Consider the following 25689-nt stretch of genomic DNA (forward strand, 5'->3'; position numbering starts at 1 on the left):
ACGTTTTCCAATTTTTAGATTTTTTTCAGATATTAGTAGCTCTCGAGAAGGATCACCTTGATTTTGTTCCAGTGTCTAGTAAGGTGTAGGATGAGATGTAGTAGCAAGCTGGTGGATAAGTGGAGATGGATAAGCAAGGAGTATGAAGCAGTGAATGTTACCCTCAAGGAAAGCCTTCACAAGATTACCCAAGCTAGGTAAAAAAGATATAACAATATAAGCTCATGGTGTAATGAAGGGTGTCACATAAGTAATCCAAGAAAGTGACCATGTCAAGAGATTGCTAAGAACTGAATTTTCTTCTTTCTTTTGTTAATCAAGACCAAAGGGTTAACTGAATAGGATAGAAAAGTTTGTTATGGAGGTTATGAGTGAATGACTTGAGATGAGGACATCTGAAGGATAAGCAAGATCATGATAGGATGTCATGTATGGAAGAATTACGCATGACGCCTGTTTACCAGGTTTTCATCATGGTACTTATCCAAGGTGCCACAAGAAGTGGTTTTCACCATAGGATGGATTTATTTTTCTTTACTTTTGCTACCAAGGCGCCTGTTTCTAGGTTTTCACCAAGGCACATTTTTTCTTTTTTCTTTTTTCTTCTTTTTTTGGATTTTCAAAGTTTTTGGAAAGAATTCAAGCTTTCTTCAATTTGAATAGTGCTCCTATTGGAAGGATAAATTATGATAAGCCAAGACCATAGAAAGGTATTCTCAAAGATGTTGATAGGGTAATGGAAGGGAGATAGTAAAATGAGAGGTAGATGGAGGATAAGGTTGTTGGTTTTGGAAGACTGAAACAAGCAAGGATGGCAAGCAGGCATAAGATTTAGAGGATCTCATGAGGGTGGATGAGATATTAGGAAAGATCAACATTGACACACACCTTGAAGGGTAGTGGAATGATGGAGGAAATATGGATGAAATAGATTGAGGCTTAGATATATGAGGTAGCAAAGCCATTTTGGAGGATGGTGGAGTAGAAGGTTTTGAAAGCTTTTTAGGAAGATGTTGGGAAGAAGATGGAGTGGAAGCCTTTGGAAGCTTAAATGTCAACTTTGATTTGTTTTCAATATTCAAGTCCTTCAAAAGAGACTTGGAAATTCATATAGCTTTTGATTTTTTATTAGATGCTTTGGAATGCATTTCTTCAATAACAGATTTAAGAACCCATACTTTCTTTGGTTGAGCTCTTTGAATAGTGGACCTTTGCGGTCTCTTTTTTGTTTTTTTCTTCTTGACATTCACATGTCGATTAGAGGAGACATAGTGAACTTTTGAGGATGGATTCATGCACTTGTGTTTGAGTTGATCATCCAAATTGCTTCCAAAGGACTTGGGATTTATGGATGAATGAGGCCAATATGACTGGTTTAGATGGAAAGGTGGATGTGAAGAGCTCAAATATGTGTATCTTTGTTGATCTTGAGGTAGGGTAGGAGGAATGTATAATGAGCTAAGAGTGGAAGTAGGAGATGGAGGAACATAAGGTCCCAAAATAGATGAAAGGTTTGAAGGCTTTAGCTTAGATGGGTAGGGACCAAGGATAGATTTAGAAGATGTGAATGGACCATGAGTAAGGATATCAACATCTTTAGAGTGAGCAATATGACCAAAGTCATCAATAGATTTATGAGTAACTGTTATAGGAGCAATACCTTTGGCAGGAGTATTTAAAGCTTGAGTATAGTTTGGAAGTGAATGTAGCGAGGTAGAATAAGAGAGCGAGGGAACACTTTTCTCTTCAAAAGGAATTTTGGGTAACATAGGAAAAGTATCCTTCTCTTGGTCTTTTGTAATCTCCTTAAGGATGGTGGAAGGAATATCTTGATCTTGCTTAGTAGAGGTGCATGACATGGGAGATGGAGGACTATGTGGCTCTTGAGATGGAGACACGAGATCTTGGAAGACTTGAAAGGGGATGAAGGAATCTTGGTCTTGATCAACACTTGTTTCTTCATCATTTAAGTGGTCCTCTTGGCATGAAACCAATTCCAAGGACAAGGGAGTATCTGAATTTGTATTCGAATCTATTTCTGGAGTCTGCATAACAGGCTCTTGAAGGGACAATGGAGGAATAGCTGGAGTGGGGATAATAGGAGCAACACATGGAGGTTTTGGATCTTTGGTTTGAATAGTATGGGAGAGGTTTGCAGCTAAGTCAAGATTAGCTTGAGTTTCCTTTAGAGGCAACCTTTGAGGGTACACATAGTCAACTGAGGGAGTAGTGAGTTCTTTTGGTGAATATGTGTTGGAAAGATTGGACAATTTAGAAGGTGAATGTACATTGGAAGAAGTAGAAGTTGTGTTTGAACCATTACTAGACATGGTTTCATGAGATTGATCCTTCTTGGGAGTAGAATCTTTAGTAGCTGAGAGCTTAGATTTTTGAATTACGCCATTATCAAAGAGATCTTGGATCTTATTTTTCAGCTCCTTACAATGTGAAGTTTTATGTAAATTATGTCTATGATAAGCACAATAGTTACTCATAAAGGAAACTCCTGCCAAAGTGACCTTAAGTAACACAATGAGTTTCTTTTGAAGAAGTTCTTCCAAAGTTGATTCATAAGATCTTCCCAATGGGGTGAAATCACGCTTTGGTTTAGGTTCCTGAGGTTTTTCTTCAAGGATATTTCTAGATTTCTTGGGTGTTTGCAGATTGTTTTGAGATGGCTTGGACTCAACATTATAGGAAGGTAAATAATCTCGCAAGGAGAATTTTTTCGATGATGTGTCATCTTCCTCCTTCAGTCTTTGAAGTTGAGCGCTCATTGATTGGATTTGTTTCTTCATGTTTGCAATAATTATCTCTTCTTCATCACTAGACATATTGGATTTAAAGCATTTTTTGTTCGCCATTGTGATGTCCTTGGTTTATGTGAAGAAAAAAAAAACACTCTCTTCCACCCTTAGTTGCAATAATCACAGGTAGAAAAATGTTGACAGGTTTATGGAAAATTTTTGTTGAGTTTGAGGTGACCTGATAGGTGAGGGGGATCATGAAGATGCCTCACTAGCCGAACTAGATACCGATTGTGTAACGAAAGGTAAGCGACCTCTGTCATGATTACGACCCCTGGCACGACCACGTCTAATTCTAAGAGGATAAAACACGTTGTCACTTCTGGTTGCGACAGTCATAGACAAGGACAAGAAGCTAGAACCTGGACAAGGACTATACTAAGATTGAGTCTCAAAAAGGACAAGATAATAGCAAGAATGTTGTACACTAAGGCACAAATGGTTTGATTTAAAGGCTAGAATAGCCAGAGATTATGACCAATGCGACACAAAGTGTGACAAGCATTAAGAAACAAAGACAAAAGGTAACTTAAGAGATGAGACCAGTCAAAGTATAAGACACAAGTCTTCAGCTAAGCGAAGTGTCGTTGTTTTAGGACTGCTTTCAGACAGAGAAACAGACAGACACAGAAAAAGACAGTGTGCAAGCTGCAGATAGCTAAAACAGACCCAAATTGGTAATGCTGACACAAGATTTTGCGCAAAAAACCTTTACAGGCCGCGTGAAGAAGTGCAGGAAATGACCAATTTTAACAAGTTTTTGGCAGTGTTTCAGCAGAGTTTCGCGCGAGAATCTACAATGGTCGTGCAAGACAGGATCTCAGATTTGGCGAGAAGTTTTGACAAGTTTTGATCGTTTCAGTAACCAGGGAGATAAACAGACACGTAGAACAGCAAGTAGGTGATTTCAAGCACATCTAAAAACATGTAACGCTCCGCTCGGGAACCCAAGAGAATTAAACCTAAGATGTTACAATGTTTACTGAACTATTTTTTTAAAAAAATTTAAACAACATCAAATAACATTAATGCGGAAGCAATAAGAACATACATATCAAATACACATTTTCAATTACAGATACAGATTCAATTCCTCAAGGATTCCTTTACGTTGAGTCACATTTAATAATTTTAAATTAATTAGTTTAAGTTTCAAGTACAATGTCTCATGATCATAAAGAAATAATAGATACATAATCGCATAAGCAAAGCATAAGTATATCTAATACAATGAAAGTACATCCACTAAATAGCATCCACTGCACATGTTGCAGGGTATGTGAGAATAGATACAATAAATCAGAATACATGATAACATATATACATCATCTGAAAAGAAGTCTCTAAGATAAGAAATAAGAATGATAAAGTTACATCTTCTGCAACGAACATCCAACAACTGTCAATGTGAAGGGGGACCCAAATGGTAAGAAGGCACTACCTCCCGACCGCGTGGTTACCTAGTCAGGCTTCCACTCCCACCGTGTAGGGAAGATAATGAACGATCCACGTACGGTAAAACAAACATAAAACATTCCTAGGCAAGGTACCCCTAATAGCCAAAACTACCTCAAAGGTAACACATGCTACTCAAGAAGATAAAATAATCCAAAAGTAAGAACACTCAATCCAATACTGACACCACATAACCAAACATCATACACGAACCAAGTATAAACCAAATACCAAGATCATAAAATAAAGTCAACGAAAGATAATCATCTCAAGTCAAAAGCCACATGTCAAAAGTACAACATCCATGAATCACCAATCATCATTAATGAAAGTAAATAACCATAATGAACACATCCGACAATAGATACACCACCATACAATAAGTATACCACCAGAGATACACAAAGTCCACAAGATCTACAGAGGAGACTTAGGCTACATACTAGGGAGTGTCATCACATGGCTGCTTGAGTTACCCTGGACTGATCTCTTAATAGACCCCGGACCCTCAAGCGTTGAGTTACCCTGGACTGGTTACTCAGAACCCCAGACCTTCAACATCACACATATGGAAACTAGAAAGCCCTCTCAAGAAGACGAGGCACTCATCTCATTCCCATCCTTAGTCTATACAAGCACTAAAGGAATGGGTAGATCAAATATTTCTAACTTATTTTTTTAGTGTGTTTTCCTCCCATAAATTTTAATTACTAGATTATCACTTATTACATAACTTGCATTAGGTTACCCTGGTACTGACCACTTTGGGTCCCGGACCCCTATGCAAGCCACTCCCAAGTCACGTACCTAGACAACCTCTCCTAAGCACATAAAAACATAGTTGTGTCCCATACCACAACACCCATAAAGATCAAACTCGGTTCCTTAACAGACAACCTGATAACAAGACGGTTCTCCCATCCAAGTACACATAATTTCTCCACAAGATAAACCTCATAAATATAATCTCCAATATAAATCACAAAACACATCATGACATCCAGCCACATAAAGGGTATTAAAGAAATCTGACAAAGCCTCTGGTGTACATCCTAGACTGGTCAAACTAGGTCAACTCCAAAATCCACAAGATAAATCCCCTTTCTTTTAAAATAACAATTACCAGTTCAGAAATTAATTAAATAATTAATAATAAAATTAATTAATTAATTAATATTTAACAAAACTATTTAGTAAAAATTATTAATAATTAATTAAAATAAACTATTTAAATTTCATTAACTATTAATTAAATTAACAATTATTAAAAAAAAACATTATTAACAATTTAAATTTAATACATATAATTTAATATAAATATTATTTATTATAATAAAACAAAATTAATAATAAAATCTAATAATAAACATTAAAAGAAACAATCTAATTTTAATGCAAATTGTTTTTAAAACAATCGCATGCCTTTGAAAAGGCTGCTGCCGACGGCAGGCCTGCTGATGCAGGGCCTGCGGCAGCTCGCCTGCGTAGTACCTGTGTCAGCAGGGACTGCCGGCGGCCGTACGCCAGGGGGGAAGTTGAGGGAGGTCGTGGCCCCCACTTCCCAATTTCATTATATATATATATTTTTTATTTTTAATAATTTTTTTTTTAATTTATTAATTTTAACAAAAGACATTTTCTCAATAATTTTATTTTAATAAATTTTATAAACATATAAAATTTATAAAACAAACTTTCTTTAATATATATATATATATATATATATATATATATATATATATATAATTTATTTTTATTTTTATTTTTTTAAAAAATTATTTTCAATGTTAATCTGATAGAGAAAATTCGAGCAACTAATCGAATTTTCTTTTTTTTTTTTAAATATCATCAGCAAATATAGTCTGGTAGAGAAGACACAACAAATCATTCGAATTTCTAATTTTAAATATTCTTTTCCTTCAAACCCTACATGATTTAATTAATTTCCTCAATGATTCTTCTGTATAAACAATGAGAAACTAATTTAAACCAATTAGATCTTGAAAATAATCGAAATGATAAACAAAATTTTAGGAGACTAATTATCAATCAGTCAGATCGGGAACACAATCAAGATGACAAACGTAATTTCAATCACCCAACAATCATGAAGCAGACAGATATTTCCAATTAAAATTGCATTCACGGGATTTCAAAACCCTACCTCGTACTAATGCTAAAACTCTAACAGCTGGATGAAAATTTCTACTGCAAGCAATATCTTTTAAGCTACGAAAAATTCCTTCTTCTCCAAACCCTCTGAATTGCTCTCCAAAACTTGTGTGTGTTCTCAAACTTGTCTCCCAAAAATCTCCCTTGAAAAATGAACCCTCAAATTGATAAGGAGTTCTCTTCCTACAATCGGGGCACTAATTGTGCGTTTACCCGAGAGGTCTCTTGATCAATCTTGTTAACTCTAAAATCAACCTTTATTTTCTTATCTTTCATATTTTCATGCATGTTAAATGGATTATTAAATCTCTTTATTTAATTTCCACTCAACTTCTATTTTAAATCAATTTATAACTTATAAATCTCATGCGCACTTAATGCGATTAAATATCTTTATTAATTTCACATGTTTAATCTTTTTAATTAATTTCTTTTATTTTCAACTCATGCATAATTCATGCGAACTATAATCTTTATGATAATTAAATATCTTTTCACTTTTAATTTCATTTTTAGAAACTTAATTGATAAAAATATTTATTAACTTAAATAACAATAATATTTAACATTTATTTAAAAATGCACTCTTAATATATTATTATTAAATTAAATAAATATAATCACGTTCTAAATTTAAACTTTAACTTTTATCTCCAATATTTAATTCTCTCTCATTTAATTCATTCATTCATGCACAATTAATTTCCTTTTTAAATTAAAATATTCTTTTATTATTCCTTCATGCACTTTAAGTGAATTGTTAAATTACTTTATTTAACTTTCCACTTTACTTTACTTTAATAAATTTATAACTTTAATCTCGTGTGCACTTAATAAAATATCTTAATCAAGTTCACATATTTTATCTTTTAAATTAATCTCTTATATTTAAAACTCATTCATGTGAACTTAAATCTTTTCCATAAATTAATATATTTTTCCTTTTTAATATATTTTGAACGTTTAATTTGATAAATATTTATTAACTTAAATAACAATAATATTTAGCATTTATTTAAAAATGAACTCTAAATATATTATTATTAAATTAAATAAATATTATCATGTTCTAAATTTAATCTTAAAACTTTTATCTTCCAATTCAATTCTTTATATTTAATTAAATATAATTAAATATTCAAAAAGTCATAATAATTCTTCATTAAATTAAATTATTAATTTAATCTATTAATTAGACTTAATTAATAGAAAATACATCAAAGACTCACAAAACAATATACACATAAAATACTCACGGGTTTAAAAAGAGTAGACAGTCTCTTACGAGTCCTCCTTGTAGGACAAGTATTATAGGCTTATGGCTAGGATTGGACCTGATCATTATCTTCCCATTCTCACCATTTGAGTATTTGTAATAGGGCACGCTCATCCTGGCAATTCAGGGAAGTTGATGCCCGGTACCTGCATCCTGCATAAAAGACGAGCATGTACATGTATATAATATATCTAAACTAAACAGACAATGGCGGGGAGTGGTTCATCGTGTAGATCCCGACTAGCAGGTGACTACGACTCCCTCCCTTAACCACATCAAACACGTTAGACAGAAAGATAAAATAACACGTGCACCATACACATGCAAGTATGGGGTAAGTATCGTAGAAATCACAAGTCTAACATCAAATGCGTACATATAACAATGCATCTCTATCAATACAACATAATCGTCATTAAAGACATCATGTTAACATTTTTATGAAAGAAACCACATTTACTAACTAGGATCATTAAAATATAATTAACAACACATGAATGAAATCAACTAAGCAATAATAACTGATACATTTGTAATCAAAATCATGAAATAATATCATAGTATTGTAAATCCAATATCTCTAAACTAATCAAAGCATGAAATCAACCTAAAAGAATTTGACAATGATAACAGAAATGCGAACTAGGGGCAGGCACTACAAAACAATGAGCAAGGGCAAAAGCAACCTTGCGCATGAACAATCAAGTGACTTAGTTTGTGCTAATCCCTAGGAGAGCTATTTGTGTATGTTTTCAAAGAGTTTTGCAATCATTGCACACATTCCTAGAAAGTGAAAAGTTTGGCCTCTCTAAGGTTTTTAGTAATATTTTGACTCTGTAACTTTTATGACTCACAGGGGTGACCTCCAATTCCGGCGCACTGAGGTTTCAACACAATCCGAGAACTTTATCTTCAAGAGCTGCTGGGGAGATCTGACAACCCACAATGAACCACACTTGTGGAGATTTCTTCCACAAGGACATTTATATAGAGGTTGTCACTACCACGTCAAAAATGGCTATTACCGCTCGAGGTTCCGTCAACGCAGTTTTCCCTGTAGAGGGATTGTCTACTACGGTTAACCCTCTCTAAAGGTGACCGACTCACAATAGTGTACCACAAGGGGACTTAGCTTCCAGATTCAAGGTCTTGACACCTTTTCACTTTTAGCCCAATCAAAGCAGACAAATTAATCTGACATGCTAAACTAAGAGTATCTCTTAAAGATCTATGATATCAACTCCCACTGATCTATCAACCTCTCCAGAGAAAGGATGCCTCAATCAACAAGTTGAAGATTCATCTATCTATGAGATGCTAAAAGTATCCTCCCCACATACAAGGAATCCGTCTTAGAGAGGAGTTTCACTAGGAACCCACTCCCTCAAGATCCACAAATAGTGTTCATGGGGGTCTAATTACTATGTGTGTACAGATGTTAATTCTCGAAAGCAAATCTATCCAAAAGCAATCAAAAAGCACAAGGTGGTACACTTAACGCTTTAACTATTATGAGGCGAGTCCAAAGATGTGGAACATTTAACCCCTCACACAAGCCAAAACGAGTCCACAACTCAGAAACTAGTGAGTTCTAGAAAACACAAAAGGGTTGCCTTGTGGAGCATTTAACGCTTATTTCCTGTAGACCCCTCCCCTTTAACTTGGTGCTAATCTTACAACCATAGGGTGGAATAAGGGGCTGACGGATTAGCGAGTCCAATAACTCAAGATAGCTAATTAGATCTATCACTAGTAACTAAGCCTACTAGATGAAACTAATAGAGATCACAACCTAGTATCAAATTATGCATGTGTTGTAAAATGAGAACATGGAAGGAAATACACACAAGCTTGACACAAGAGATGTTTGTTTTAGCTCCAAATGAATTTTTATCAGCTGAGGAAGGTTAACTAGTGATCCTCGCAATGCGCTTGGTAGATTTTACCTGATTTTTAACAATTCTTGTGCTGTTTTCGAAGCTAGCAAAAGCGAGATGCATTTTTATTTTATTTTATTTGCTTTCTTTTGTCATATTTGGATGGCCTTTCTTTCTTCCTTGCTATTTTCCAAAAAAAATCCTGCAATAAAAATTATTGATTAAAATTCCAAGATTTGCATCATGAGTTAATATTTTTTTTTTATAAAAACACATAATTTTTTATATTAAAAATAGAATTATGATCCAAAAAATCTGAAATTTTTATTGTAGTCTATAGAAAGTGTCCCAAATTGGCAATAAAAATTTCAGATCAAAATGTTGAGATTTATCTGATAAATTAATTTTTTTATGGAAAACCATAAAAGAATTAATAAAAATATATTTTAAATTTGAAAACTCTATATTTTTTAAATGATATTTGGACATCATCCTAAACTTTTAGTAAAAATTTTAGATTTTAATTCGATTATTTGTTGTGTAAATTAATTTTTCAATGAAACAACCATTAACAAATTACTAAAAATCCAATTTTGATTCAAAAAATCTGCAATTTTTATTGTACACGCCAGACATTGTTGCAAATCTACAAAAAAAAAATCAGATCAAAACGTGTTATTTTACTAGCTCGAATAATTCACATATGAAAAAATCATTAAAAAATATATATATAATAAAGCTTTAATCAGAAAAATCTGAAATTTTGCATGTGATTTTTCCCTATTTTCTAGAACCTTCAGTAAAAATTTTAGACCAAAATTCATCAAGTTGATCTACTTTTTATTATTTTTATGAAAAATCATAAAAAGGATTAAAAAAAGAATTTTGATCAATTTTTTTAATTTAAAACTTTAGAACATGAGAAGGAAGAAAAAGAAGAAGAAGAAGAGAAATAGAAGAAGATTAAGAGGAGAAGAGGAAGAGGTTTCTCAAATGCTCATTTTTTCATCATTGTTGGATGCCTTCTCGAAATGTCTTCAAACCTGCAACAAGTCAAATCTACAAAACAAGATATAATCAAAAAACTAAAATGCAAAACAAAAAGAATGAGGCCAGAAAATTGATTTCTCAGCCCCACGGTGGGCGCAAGAAATGTATGCGTGAAAATGCGGCCTCTACTAACACACACACACTTCAACACGATCATTGTATGCGGATTCATCCCGAAATGAACATTGGATTGTTCATCCGAAAATCAGTTGGCAAGATGACCTGTTGCCTTCTATCTAAAGGGAATTGCTTGTTAGATATCCTCAGCTTTGAGGTGTTTAAGCAACTAGACCCTCTACGAACGAAGGATTTAAAAGAAAATGCGACTAATCTATATGACAATGCAAATTAATCTAGAATGGAGTATGCACGTTTAATCTAAGAACATGTAAAAGAAAGCTATGCTAAAATGTATACATATTAAATCTATATGAGAATTAAACTAACAATGAAAATCTTATGAAAAGGAGCTCAAATGAATGCACAATCTAGCAGCAATTCGATGCAAATTCTCATTCAACCTCTCTCAAAATGAAGAGATGAGGGTCTCTTAAATAGACTTTCCTGAAATCCATCAATGGTTGAGGTCGATTTCAATCAACAGTCAGGATTAAAGGTGAAGTTCAGTCATAAAGGAAGATTCCCAAATTAAAGGGAGTTAACTGATTTAATTTGAGTAGAAAAAGGAGTTAACTGATTTAATTTGAGTAGAATAAGGAGTTAACTAATTTAATTTGAGTAGAATAAGGAGTTAACTAATTCAATTTGAGTAGAATAAGGAGTTAACTGATTTAATTCCTTTTTGATCAACAGTGAACTAGGAATTTCCCTTTTTGAACTGAAGAAGGATTTTGGAGAGATAATTAATTTAATAAAATTAGATATGCTCTCACAAATATATTTCCTATTTAATTAAATAATTTCATTTAATTAATTAGAGATGCTTTCTTATTTAATTAAATAACTATATTTAATTAATTAAGAATTACTCCTATTTAATTAAATAACTTTGTTTAATTAATTAAAGAATAGCCTTCCATTTAATTAAATATATATTTTTAATTAATTAGAAATACCTTTCCCATTTAATTAAATAATTACATTTAATTAATCAAGATAGGCATATTTATTAAATTAAATAAATTTAATCCCATAATACATTAGCCTTAGGAGATAATTTAATTTAATAAAGTATAAATACTTTTAAATTAAATTATAATTAAATCAAGTAGGTTTAATGCGACTAATATGAATACGTACTATAGGAATTAAATAAGAAATGTGATGAATGCAGATTAGGGTCTTCTGCATCTGACAATTAAGTCAAGTAGCAAGTTAGATCAAGAATGTGTCTAATGAAATAGGACTTTAGCAATGATCAAAATAGACCAGAATTGGTATCATGGCAATGAGCCAATTTTGGGGTATTACACATATAAGTTTTCATTTGTCGCACTACGATTCAATTTAGCAACAGATAGTAGAAATGGTTGACGAAAAAGATTATTTATAGTATAAACATGCATGCACACCCAGGAAGTATTATCAATTGCTGTAACTTCATCTAGAGACAATGCAATGAAATTTGAGTTTTTTAATAGATTCCTTCATATCTTCTATTTCAACCTGTGCAAGACATTTAGCCCATTCCCACCCGCTGTTTACTAACCAGTGACTGTTAGGATAGTTTCGAGTTTTCAAAAAATGCAATAATGCAATCATTGAAGGGTAGTCCATCATAGGGCATCCTCTACTCAATATATAAAAGATCACACTTAATTGAACTACTTTTCCCATATTTTGCACTTCTGTTGCTTTTCCAATGAAATCTTCAATGGAACCTTTTATTGCAGAACGCTTCTCTCGTATTTGCTGGTGTAACTCGTATATTTCAACATTCCTGATATGTAGACAGTTCTCCTTTGTTTTCCAAGTTAGCATAGATTTTTCGACTCCATCTATAATTTCCTTCTTGTAAACTTTACCGACATGCTTTTCTATGGTATCAATTTTAAGCTGTAGCCTCTTCTCCTTCTTTGTTATCTTTGTGCAAATCTTACATCTGTATTCTGCAGGAGCCTCACCATGATTTGGATTGGGCACTGGTTCAATGCACCAGTACTTTTCCACCCATTCTAATTGAAAATTCCTTTTGGACAAATCCCAATGAGATTGATCAACCTGATTTATGGAATCAATTTTGGTTTTCTCAATTGATTGGTCTAGGACCGACTCCAACTCTATAATCTCAGTTTGTGACTCTGTACTTAGGGGAAGTTCATCCTCGACTGAGATATTAGATTCACCAACTTGAACTTCAATACTGTCTGAGGGTTCAACTTGTGATGAATCTCCTTTTTTAGTAACCACTAGAGATCTAACTTGTGAATCTTGTAGGTTGCCAACATTTTCACCACCAAAATATGCTGCTATGGTTTTGCATCTTGGCAATGGTGGCCTCTCTTGGATTTCAGGGATCCTACCCCTCTTGTTTGACATGGTAAACCGATAAAGGCTGCAAAAAAATATCAACTTAGTTGTTGAACAAAAGACTTAACTACTTAGACTATATATAATAACAATAATATGATTCATTCTAAAAAAAAGGGTACTACTGCTACAGTACTATAGTCTACGGTACTACCCAATATAATTCGCAAACCTAATACCTATAGGCTATCTTAACATGTGAGATGTCTAATCACCAGCGGACACTGGACAATGAAACTAAAAAAATAACTAGTACCACCTACAAAATAATTTAAAAATCACTTGCCTTTTACAAAAACTAGGGTCCATGAGTTAATGGCCAATGCACTCAGCACTCTAAAAGTTCGACAACAATAAGAAATGCCAGTCTCCAGACTAGAAAATAACAAATTGTGTAGAATAATAATTTCTTAGAGTTTAATCTAGGTTGGCGAATTAGGTAGGATTAACAAGCGGGAATGTCAAATGCAGGCGAAAAGCACCTTCCTATGCAAGCCCATAGTAGGAAACAGTTGGCTATATGGGGCGCGTGATCGACACACGTCGGTAAAATGGTTGGCGACACCCAACCCAAGGGAAAATTTATATGGTTGTAGTAATGGCAAAATAACGTCGGCCAATAAGAAACAACATGCAAAGGCTGGCGATATGTTTAAAATAAATGTATCCAAACTGTATATTGCATTGGCGATTGCACTGATATTTTTGACCAATCATGTGATAACTAATGGGAGACCACCTCGGGCATTGGACCCAAATATGATAAATATCTGACGATGTGGTTGCACCCAAATATGATAAATATTCACCAAATGACAATTGATTCGTCAGACAGGATCGCCAAAAGGCAAAGATTCGCTACTAAAGTAATCCCTGACGTCTAGATCCTTCTCCTTCTCATATTTATGAGAAAAATTTGGGGCTCATTTTCGTTCTAACTTAGCTAGAGCTTGGTAACAACTGAGCTTTAGGTAGTGACCTGGTCTAGGTTTTCATAGATTCCAATATCTGCCTTTTCCATGCATTCGAAAATCGAACAAAAGCTTTTTGCAGGCCGATAAAACAAGAAAGATGGAATCGGCTCCTTCGGCCAATTGATGACATGAGCTGAGTTGCAGTTAGTTGGGCATTAAGAGAGGGGATTTTTAGTTATGAATATTCTTGGAGGACCAATAGTGACATCATAGGGCTCTGGGTAGGTTGCTTAGCTAGGGCTGGAGTGGAAAAATGGGATATCATTAGGCTAACCCATAATATTTTTGATCCCTGCTGGTTGGTAGGGACAAAAATTGCGGTTGACAATATAGATGCTAGGCTCTGAATCCCTCTCATTGAGGCTTACATGGAGTATGAAGTGAATAGTCTGGAAATTGATAGAAGTTCGAGGCGCCCATGCTTGGTAATCAAAGATAACGTCCAGTTCTTTAGAGAATGGCCGAGAATGGAGTCTTGCATCAACTTTTTGTTAAGGTGGAGGGGAATCGTTGAAGACCCAGGCAAGGATTGGCTCACCAACTATTTGAGGGCTTATGATGCTTACATTCATCCGGATGCAGATCTTTCCAACTTGGAGGATGTGGAATTATGTTTACCTAACTATGACAAAATGAGCAAGGGAAGGTCAACATATGAGTTTCCCCCAGGCTCAAAGGCCACCACTTTGCATGAAGCCACTGAAATTATTATGGTTTTTAAGAGAACCTAACTCATATATGTAATTTGGCTCATTTTGTTTGATACTTCAACCCAATATTTTGGCTTTTAACGCTTTGTTATAGACATGGGCACTTATCTGTAGATAGCATTTCACCTTAGATAGTAGCATGCAGGACACATTTTAAATTGTGTCCCTTTCAATGTTAAACAATTTGGTTTTATAATACTGTATATATCAATCCCTATATAAATGATAATCATTTTATAGCCATAATTAAGCCTCAATATCTGGTATTGGTTATAGTTTTTGGATTTCATTTCATTATGATTTTATTTGTTAAGATATAGGAACTATGATATCTTGTGATTCGTGCATCAATTTTTGAGTATTCACTTAAAACAGTGATTTTGGAACACGTATCCTTTATGGCTAACCCTACGCTCTGGTTCATTTTTCCACTTTTGCAAATAGACTTTAGTTTTTTCCCCCATCAACATCAACTTCATGTTGGTTTGCTCCCCCCTAATTCCCTTTAGTTTTTTCATTCATTGTTATGATTTTCATATTATTGACATCTATAAACTAAAAAATTATTATCTATTTTAAATATTTAAAAAAGAAAAGACTCTTAAACATTATCATTAAACATTAATTGATTATAATCATTTCACATTCCATTAGAAAACAATGTATCTGATATCTCCTGACAACAACAATAATAATAATTAAATCCATCAATACATCAATCGTCTAATTCATTAAAATTTCTTTATTATTAGATATGATATGGAATGGGCTCCCTCTGGTCACATGTTAAGGTTTTGATGGATTTTCATTATCTACTAACCCTTAACATTTTGCTGGTTGTTTGTGGTGACATGTTTCTAGAGATTTGATAACCATTCTTTTATACATCTTCGAGCTTCTCCTGGAAGATTTAGATATTGTCTTTTGACTTCATTTTGATGTAATAAACTGGGGTATGCCCCTTTTATTGATGTATAATATAGGACTTCGATCTTGGGCAAGACTGGAGGTTGTTTTTCCTCGTTCTTTCCTATTAGTGCCCGTCAGAATGATGGACTGCTTGTACTTTCAATTTTAATTAATAAAAATTAATCATGGCTACGGTCGTTTACCGATTTAAAAAAAAAAAAAAAAGTCTCATGAATTAATTAAATAAAAGAATAAAATTTAAAGATAAAGTTATAGTTCTAATTTTGACATATTTATAATTATTCAATGTAATAATAATTTATTTAGGAGTTTTATTTTAATTAATAAACTCTAAATAATATTATTAGTTAAATTAATAAATATTATATTTAAAATGTCTCATGATTAATTAAAGCGAGAAAGAAAATTAATTTAATAAAGATATTTTAATTTAAATTGCATAAAATTGTTGCATGAAAATTGTATATACAAAATTCAATATTTAATTATATCTAATTAATTAAAAATAAAATAAAATAAAATAATTAAATTTAAAAGATTAAATTAAAGTTCTAATTTTAGCATATTTATATTTATTTTATTTAATAATTATTATTTAAGAGATTTATTTTAATAATAAACTATAAATAATATTATTAGTTGAGTAATAAATATTATTTGATTAAAAAGAAAATAATAAAATATGTGAATATTTGATTAATTTAAAACTAATTAAATTAATGCTTTAAATAAAAAGTCTATATTTAGAAGTCTAAATTAAAAAAATTGGTTAAAGAAAGATTAGAATATGATGCTATTTAATTAATTAGAAATTAATTAAATATGTACTTTAGTTTAAAATATTTATTTTAAAAGTCCAATTTAAGAAGTTGTATAAAAATAAAAATAAAATATTAAAAGATTAAAGATTTAATATTATTTTATTATGATTATTTAATTAATAATTATTAAATTAGAGTTGCATTTAAATAATGAGCTTTAATTATTCTTATTAATTTAAATAATAAACTATGCTTTAAATAATGCTTACACTAATTAATAAAGTGGAGGAAAAAAAATATAAAAGAATATTTTAATTAAAAAATTCTTCAAATGCGCATGAAAGAATTAAATTTAGAAGATTTGATTAAAGTTCTAATTTAGGCATATTTATATTTATTTCATTTAATAATAATTTATTTAGGATTTCTATTTATAATAAAATCTTAATAATATTATTAGTTAAATTAATAAATATTATATTAAAAATGTCACATGATTTAATAAGGGAGAGAAAGCTTTAATTTAATAAAGTTTATTTTAATTAAATTGCATAAAGCGTGTGCATGAAAATTAAAATATAGTAAATAAAGATAAAGGTTTTTCACATGATTGCATGATCAAAGTCTTGATTTGGGGAAAAAACTCTTTATTAAAAAAATTAGAGCTCATTTCTAGATACACAGGTTTGGAGGAGCCGATTTTCGAAAAAAGGGTTTTCAAAGGAAAAAAGAAGATTCTTGCGTGTTTGTGCGTTCATTGTTTTAGCATCAGATCCAAGTAGGATCTTGTCAGTTTGTGCAGTAGTTGCTTGTTCTTCGAATTCATGTCTTCTTCGTGTCTATTGTATTTCTATTTTCAAAAGTTCTTTGGGTTGAAACTCTTGTTTGAGAAAATTGATTTCCATTATAAAATTGTCTATGATTTAATTTAAAAACCTTTAGTAAATATTGAACTTTAGGATTTTCAAAATCTAATGAATTATGAAATTCACTTTTGTATGTGCTTTATGTGACATGTGATTTATTAGTGTTGAAATTTTTGGGTTTGTCTTAGCTTTGGCCAATCAGGATGTTTACCAGAGGCTTGGGGGTTTGTTCTATGACGTCATGATGATGTTTTGATCTCAATCTTTTATACTCAACCACGGTAATGTGTCTAGTATACTCTATGAGGTGTTTTGATCTATTGATTGTTATTGCTTTTCATTATTCTTGTGTGAAACTAAGGTGAATGGTGTGACCCATCTAATATAACCTTTGAGTCTTCGATCAGTTATTTTTGGATTGCTTTTCAGTCGCTTGTATAGGACTGAGGTGTTTGTATGATTTGTTCTTTGTGATGTCATATTATGACGTGGATTGGTTTATGTATACTTGATTTTGGGATCAATCCTGTTAGGATGATCATATTGGTGGAATCTATGATTATGTTTAGTGTTTTTCAATACTTGTCAGTTGCTTGTTTAAGAATTGATGTATGGTATGTGGTCTTTTGTGATCTTTTGATTTTACTGAGCTTAGGGTAGGTTGTCTATATGTCATGTTAAGAAGTGGCTTGCATTGGAGGCCGGGGCCCAAATTGGCTGCTAGGGTAACCCATTATAGGTTATTTAATAAGTGATAACATTTAATTAAATGGGTTTAAAATGAATTAACAAGATATTGGTACCATAGAAAGTGACTTAAGGGGCTGAAGGATTAATAGACTAGCCGGGTAACCTTAGAGTTGACTTGTTAGTATGCCTTGTCAGTACGAAAGGATACTAGTGTCACATAGAGTCAGTAGGGGGCCAAAGGATTAAAAGACTAGTCGGGGTAACCCTAGAGTTGGTTTGTGCGATAACACTTGCCCACTTGCATAGTAGATTTCCTACGTGTTTGTGTTGCCTCTAGGATTAGTTGATACTTGTGTCTTGGTACCTTCGAGTTAGATTGCTTTCAAATGATTTCTTGAACCTAGATGTTGGTTTTTGACTTTTGAGTTTGTTATCTTGTTTGAGACTTGAGACTGTCTCCTCAAGCGGTGGGAGTGGGCCATTTAGGTTCTACAAGGTCAAGTGGTAGTGCTTTTTCTTATACCATTGAGATCTGATTGTTGGATGCTATTACTGGAGGTGTTTGTGCAGATGTTCCTTTCTATCTGTTCTTGTATTTCTATGATAGATGGTTGTACTATTGAATTGTACTTGATTTCATAAGATCTTAAGAGATGATGTAATTTATTTTATGATGTATATTATTTCAACCTTTCATACTTTGTGACCTATACAGTGGATGATTGTGCATTTTGTTTATTGCCAAGTGGCATCATATATAATTGTATATTATTTAAATGGATTCATACTGATATATTATTATTTGATGTGGATTTATTAAATATTATATTTATTATTAATTAAACTTAAATGTGATTCAACGTCATGGGACTCTTAAGAATTGTAATATGTTTTATTGTATGTGTTTATGTGAATGCTAATTGTTTCCGCTATGTTATAATTGTTGTTGTTAAGTTATTATCTTTAATTTAAAAAAAAAAAATGTTTAACAAACTTAGTAAAACTTTAAGTTAACTTCTTTTGGGTCACACGACAGGGCATTACATATTTTATATTTCTTATTTTAAATGTATTGATTAGTTTTACATTGATGTTTATTTTTGTCATTTGTAAAATGTTATTTCTTTAAGTTTACACTATATTTTAGTAGTCTACTATTTTACAATCTTACTCTAATTTTTTTTTTTATATCATTTCACAAATTGTAAAACTAATACTACCTCTCAAACTAATTAGATATTTTGGTAGTTTGAATTAAATAATCAATAATTTATTTTTTTAAATCAAATATTTCAACTTATAACTGAATTGGTAGAAATGACTAGTTCATTTATATAATATAATTTCTATTATTATTTATATATTTCTTAAAATAAAATAATTATTTATATTTTTAAAATTCTCTTCAACTCATTCTATCATTCTATCATTCTACCTTATAATTATCCATACAATAACATATCGAGCTCTTTCTTCATATCCCCCCTTTCTACCTATAAATCTCCATTCTCCTTTTCCACCATATTTTCAGCAACTTTGACCATTGCCTCCCTTGTTAAACAAAAAAAACAAAAATATTATACCGCCAAATAAAATTGTTCTAAGGGATTTTGCCCTGCGAGCGGAGGGAATTGTTTTTGTTCTTGATGGGACCAAAGCTCATTATGTATGGATTCACACGCTACCAGGCCTGTGGAGCATAACATCCTGTCTTTTGGTGTTGAATTCAAATTAAGTTCCCGTGCCAAGTGTACTGAATTGTCAGAAAGATTGAAGAAGGATGTTCAATACATTAGCGGGCAAGGAGAAGCAGAGGGAGAAAGGTTCAATGCCCAAGCTCATACTAATCACCGGGGTAAGCAAAGGGTTGGGGAGAGTTCTTGCAGTGGAATTGGCGTCGAGAGGGCACACACTCGTTGGCTGCGCTAGAAGTGAACAGAAATTGAGCACTCTTCGCTCACAAATATCTGCTAAACACCCTTCTTCCACCCACCTTTTCCACCCAGTAGACGTGGTCTGTTTTTGTTTTCTGAAAGATAAAAAATATTAATCGACTTTCTGGTAGAATGTTATGTTGATGAATGCTTTATCCCTTCTTGCAGTCTTCAGACAGCAGTGTGAGAGAATTCGCAAAGCTCGTGTTAGAACTAAAGGGTGTTCCTGATATCATCGGTAAGGTCTTACACTATAATTTCTTTATCTCATAATTTTTTATTTGAAATTTGGGCGGGCAGTTTAGCCTGGGGAAGTCAGAAGTCTACAACAGGAAGAAAGGCAGAACCACAATGCTTTGCTTACAAATCTAGCTTATAAAATCAACCATCATTATTTCTCAGAATTTCGTTTTACTTTAACATTTGAGACTAAGGTTGGATTATTTGCCAGCTCCTATGTTTTCTGAAATCCTTTTTGGTTCTGACTTCTGGCATTTTTCCTCCTTCCTCTACATTTTTGGTTAATGACAGGAGAGGCAAAGGCGCCATTCTTATTTGCCACCAATTGATCATCTAACTATGTTCTAAGGATTCCAGTTTAGCAGCATATTTATTGGCGATTTTCTCTTCGTCTTGTGATGTTGCCTCTTAGGTTATTGTCATCGCTTCAAACTCTTTGATTAATGAAGCACCTATGTTTTTCATACAAATCACAATGGGGATAGAAATAAGTAGTTACATGAGGGGTCTTTAACACAAGTATTTAGATTTTCTTTGTGCATGTTACTTTTCTTACAAGATTTTGAAAAATCATCATTCCCACTTTTGGTAGATTTAAGTCTTTCGATGTAGGAGCATCCTGGACTACAAGCGATCTTGCACGCCAAAATAGTGTTCGTTTCAAGTTTGGGTTGCTTATTTGGTAGGACTTTTTTGTCAAACATGCATATTCTGAAGGTTACCATTGATTAGTACATACTATTGTAGATCGGATAGAGGTCATTGAAATCATTGATTAGTACATATTATTGTAGATCGGATAGAGGTCATTGAAATTATTTACTAGTTACCTGTAGGTGTTCCCTTAGGCCACACTCCTACTTCAACTATGCTACAGATTGTCTACATGTTAATTACAAGTTGCAATAGGGTATTTTTTTCTTGCACTTAATTGGTATAAGGCCCCTTGAGGGGTGTTTCTTTCAGCCCATACAGGTTGTTGGTGCAACATTCTCCTTTGATAATTGGTATTGGAGTGATTTTATTGCTTTTGGCAAGATTTCTTGGTGTTGATACTGTGTTGAGGTCCTGGAGGTCATAAAGGTGGTTGTTTATTCCTTTTAGGCAGCCGTTTGACTTTATAATAGGACCAAACTCATATCATTTAATGAGAAGCTGACATTAGAGCATCACAAGCTTTATGTTTTTGGCAGATGTTCTCTTATTTGTTTGGGTGCATTTTTCTTGCTGGTTGTTTATTGATAGCTGTCCAACTTTGTTGAGTAGTTCGCATTTTAGGTTTTTGGGCATCAAATACTTATTTTCTGGATGTGGGCAGGTTGTTCTTTTGGTTCTTTGGCTGTTTCATGCTTGCATGGGCTGTTTGTGGGCATTATCGGTTGGAAGTCAGCATCTTGGAAGTTAGACAGTCACTCTAGGCGACATTTTAGTTGCCCTAAAGGTGGGACACATCTTAAAGTAAGACCCATTGGTTTTCAAGGCAAAGCTGTTTCTTTTAACAGGGGGCAGTTGAGGAAAAGGGGAGATCCTTTGGGTAGAGGGTAGACAGACGAGAGCCAACACCTGCTTCTTGAAGCAAAGGAGACTATAGATAGGAAAGAGAGGGGAATCCTCTATGTAGAGAGGAATTGAGGAGAGGAGCTGGTCCCCTGGGCAAATAGGATGAGGGGCTGAAAGGAGAGTTTGGAGAGTTTGATTTTAATCATTCAAGGATGAGGAACAGTCTGGTAGTTCATTCGTGAACTCTATGCTCAGTGGGTTCTCATGAGCATGCTTGTAAGGTTCATGGCAAAATTTGCAATTTATTGTACAAAGTATTGCTGTCTTGCTCCCATTGGCTGCATGCATTTTTATTAAGTGTTAGGTTGCTAATTTTAGGTGGTCCTTCATTTGGCCCCATCGTCTAGGCTGCATCACCTTTTAAGGTAGGTTCTCTCTTTGAAAATGTCCATGCTTTTGACCAAAAATCAAATTTGAAAGGCATATGCTCAGAGCAATCCTTTGAGTGGACAAAACTTTGCAATCCCATGTTAATGGACTGAGGAATCCTGTAAAAAAGATTCACTTCAACACAAATATGGGGAACTGGTTTTTTAATTTTTACGTGGAGCCCAAGTCTGATATGTCCCAATAGCATTCCCTTTGCTCTTAGCACTTCCTAATTCCATTAAATCAAAGGAAGAAAGGGAACATTACCCAAATTGATACCCAGATTTGGCATTTCTTCAGTTGGATCAAAAGTAGGCGTTCAGCTGTTAAGATATAGGTTGTAGGTGCCCATGAATCAAGGACCATTTTGAAAACTGGAATCTTTGTCCTCTTGATAGATAAGGTAAAAATGAAAGAAGCCCTTCTACTGTAATGTCCCCTTTTGGGACATTAGAAATATTGAAGTCTTATTTTATATAATATTAAAATTGACTCTGAGACATAGACTCAAAATATTAGAAGGTCAATTTAATGTTAGAAAAGACAAAAGGTCAAGGAAGAATAAGATGAATTATCAAAGAGAAGTTGAAGAGTCACAAGGGAATAGGACGAAGACCAGAGGGGAGTCAAAGAGTCTTAGTTTGTGTATTAAAAGGGGAAAGAGGCTCATTGCTGGTTATGCTTGATTTATTATTCTGATTTTCAGTTCTCTCTTGTGAGAGTCATTTAGAAAGCTTCAGCTTGTCAGCCAGTGTGAGGATGTAGCCCCTCGTGTAGGCAGGCGGTGGACGCAAATCCATTGTCTGTGGAGATATCATTTCAGATGTCTCATTTGTGCTTACAGGTTCTTCTCTTGTTTTCCAATCTAACTGTAAAATTTGTGTACAAGGTTGGATTGTGGTTAGTTGGTTATTGTATTGCTGTTGTATAATACAATAACGTTTTAGAAGTTATCTGGAAGTTGCTGGTTATTATATTGCTACTGTATAATGCAATAATGTGCTTCCAGATTGTTGAAAAGTTGCTGGTTCAGTGCTTTTGATTTGTACTGTATTTTCATATGCTTGAGTCTTTAATATCATTTTGAAAAAAGGCAGATTAATTGGAGAGAGGTTCGGGTTTTATTTGCTGTGTGTATTTTCATTTACATGTGGATGTATTTTTGAATATATTATTTAAGAACGAGTTTGAGCAAATATCTGTTTGGGTTATCATCTGTTATTCATATTGCTGGTTATTTGTTAAGTGGGTTCGTACTCTGAGATTTACATGAAAGGGAAAATAGAAAAAAATCCAATTCAGGACATTACAATGTTAGTTGGGTTTATTGTAGTGCTGGTATGAGTCATTACAATGGTATCAAAGCTGGTCCTCCTGCCTGCCTGTGGGATTATATCAAAACCGAGTTTTCTGCTAGCCTATGTGGTTATTGGAAATCGATGGTAAATCATTATCAGAATTTATCAGCAGTTAATTTTTGTAAGAAGCAAAATTAAGTATCTACTAAGCAGTTAGTCTTTTGTTAAAGAAATTATATGCGAAAATTGTTCTCAAGACATTAAAAGTGGTACCTAGTTGCAGATATACATATATAGTATTGATGTACTTGGACAATCTGAGCTAAGGAGCTTATAAATAAGATAAAGGAAGTCTTAATACTGCTTGTATCATCATCTAAAGGAGTTTCTTTGTCTATAGCTTACAAAATGCATCTCTTGTTGCTCATCAGTTTTCAATATCCATGGTTCAACGCTGTGTAGAAAAGTTGGAGGTAGCTGTTCAACAATTTTTAACTTTAGTAATGCTTGAGGGGAAGGTTGCTGGAAGTGATCTACAAGAAAATTATCATATTATTATTTTCAAAATTTATTAGTGTGCTCCTCAAATGCTATTGGCTATCTAACCGAGGAACAACTGACAGATCAGGTAGATGTTTAGTTGAAGGCAGTGCATTTGTTGGAAAAATTATTTGCATCGCATGGACGACATGTTGCACAAGGGTACCATCAACTATTTGCTGAATTCTGAAAAAGATTCTCTAATAAGATTGTGGAAGTAAGGTTGGTTGTTGTGGATTGTGCTAAAGATTTTTTTTTTTTTGGCAAATCCGTTTGAGATTCTTTCTGGGCTTCAAGGTCGTCTTCTAGACTTTGATGATAGAGTTCGAATTCAAGTTGTAAATGTGATTTGTGACATAGCAAAAACAAATCCTAGATATGTATCCTCTGAGATTACTAAGAATGTGGCAAAGCATTTACGTGACAAGAAGGTTTCTGTAAGAAAGAACAATCTTTAGAAATTTGTAGAGGTTATAACCTTAAAATTTGGTGCTGTTACATATCGGGAAATTTCATTTGAAAAAGTCAGACACACAGCGAAATATTTGGTATGCCCTCTGCAATATTTTGGAAGGTGAAGGATTATAGAAAACACCTATCAGAAAAGCCACCACCGTGAACTACAAAATGTTCGAGGCAGTCACCATGAAGATGTAGAAAAGATTCAACCATTTCCAATGTTGCTGAGAGAGCCATCAATTACATTGACCTACCAGCCGTGCATGATTTGAACCACGAAAGATGACGGGAGAATGATATCCATACTCCATTAACAACTAATAACTTTCACGACAAACATCGGGAATGTTCTAAAGGGGTAAATCTCGTTTAATGACCGCGGAAGGAAGATTAAACAAAATCGTGAAACGTTCGTAGCATTTTGTTAGGCCATGGGTTTTGATATCGTGGTGAGGAGATAAGTTTAAGTTTGGTGTTAGCTATTTTTTTGGCATACGTTACTTGGTGACGGTAAAGTAAAATCGGAATTGATCATTGTTGTTACCATAAGGGAGTTTGTACAAGTGTCGTGAATTTTAGCAAGGAGTTTTGCATTTAAAGACACGATTACAAAGAGAGCAACTTGAGAAAACAGTGCTCTTGTGGTGCCACTATTACACACGTCAGAAAATTCTTTTTAGGACAACTATCTAGAGTGCGGAGGCTTATTCGACAGGCACATGATAAAACGAATAGCATACCATTAGGCAATTCACATAGAATCGATGGGTAGAAGTAATAATGTTTACAGAGTGGGAGTGATGATATATTATTTATAGAACTTACAATCTGGTATTCATGGAATATAACCAAAATGATGATGGAAGTTTAGAAAGGAGGAACATTGATACAAGTCTATAACGAAATATAATTTGCCTCGACAAAGTCATTGAACCTGACACTTCTGATGATCAATCTCAAGAATGAAGGCCAAAGACCAAATAGCCTAGAGTTGGACTGTAAATGGACATAGTCAAATCTTGAAGAGACTAGGGGAGCACACCTTGGAATGAATTGAACTTGAATTGGCCCTACCTAGACTGCTCAGTTATTATGTGATAGAGCAACCAAAGTTTGCAATTACATTAGTACCCTTTTCCCAAAAAAAAAAATTCTTACTCCACAAGTTTGGAAAAACTTGACAAGTACTTGTCAGAAGTTCTACAAGACTTGGCTCAGAAATATAGTTAAT

The 25689-nt window shown here is 33.3% G+C and overlaps 1 protein-coding gene across 1 annotated transcript in view; it reads left to right on the top strand.

Moving 5' to 3' along the window:
• Nucleotides 1–19534: 19534 nt before the first annotated feature.
• Nucleotides 19535–25689, top strand: part of LOC149552155 (NAD(P)-binding Rossmann-fold superfamily protein) — an 88473-nt gene continuing 82318 nt past the window's right edge. The window contains exons 1-2 of the mRNA XM_089787631.1: nt 19535–20072; nt 20161–20230. Of these exons, the coding sequence (XP_089643757.1) occupies nt 19839–20072; nt 20161–20230 (304 nt within the window). The 5' untranslated portion in view covers nt 19535–19838. The remainder of the gene's footprint in view (nt 20073–20160; nt 20231–25689) is intronic.

Source organism: Cupressus sempervirens, chromosome 6 (assembly GCF_028749045.1).
Source record: "Cupressus sempervirens isolate cs-2001-9-10 chromosome 6, ASM2874904v1, whole genome shotgun sequence".
Classification (NCBI taxonomy): Eukaryota; Viridiplantae; Streptophyta; class Pinopsida; order Cupressales; family Cupressaceae; genus Cupressus; species Cupressus sempervirens.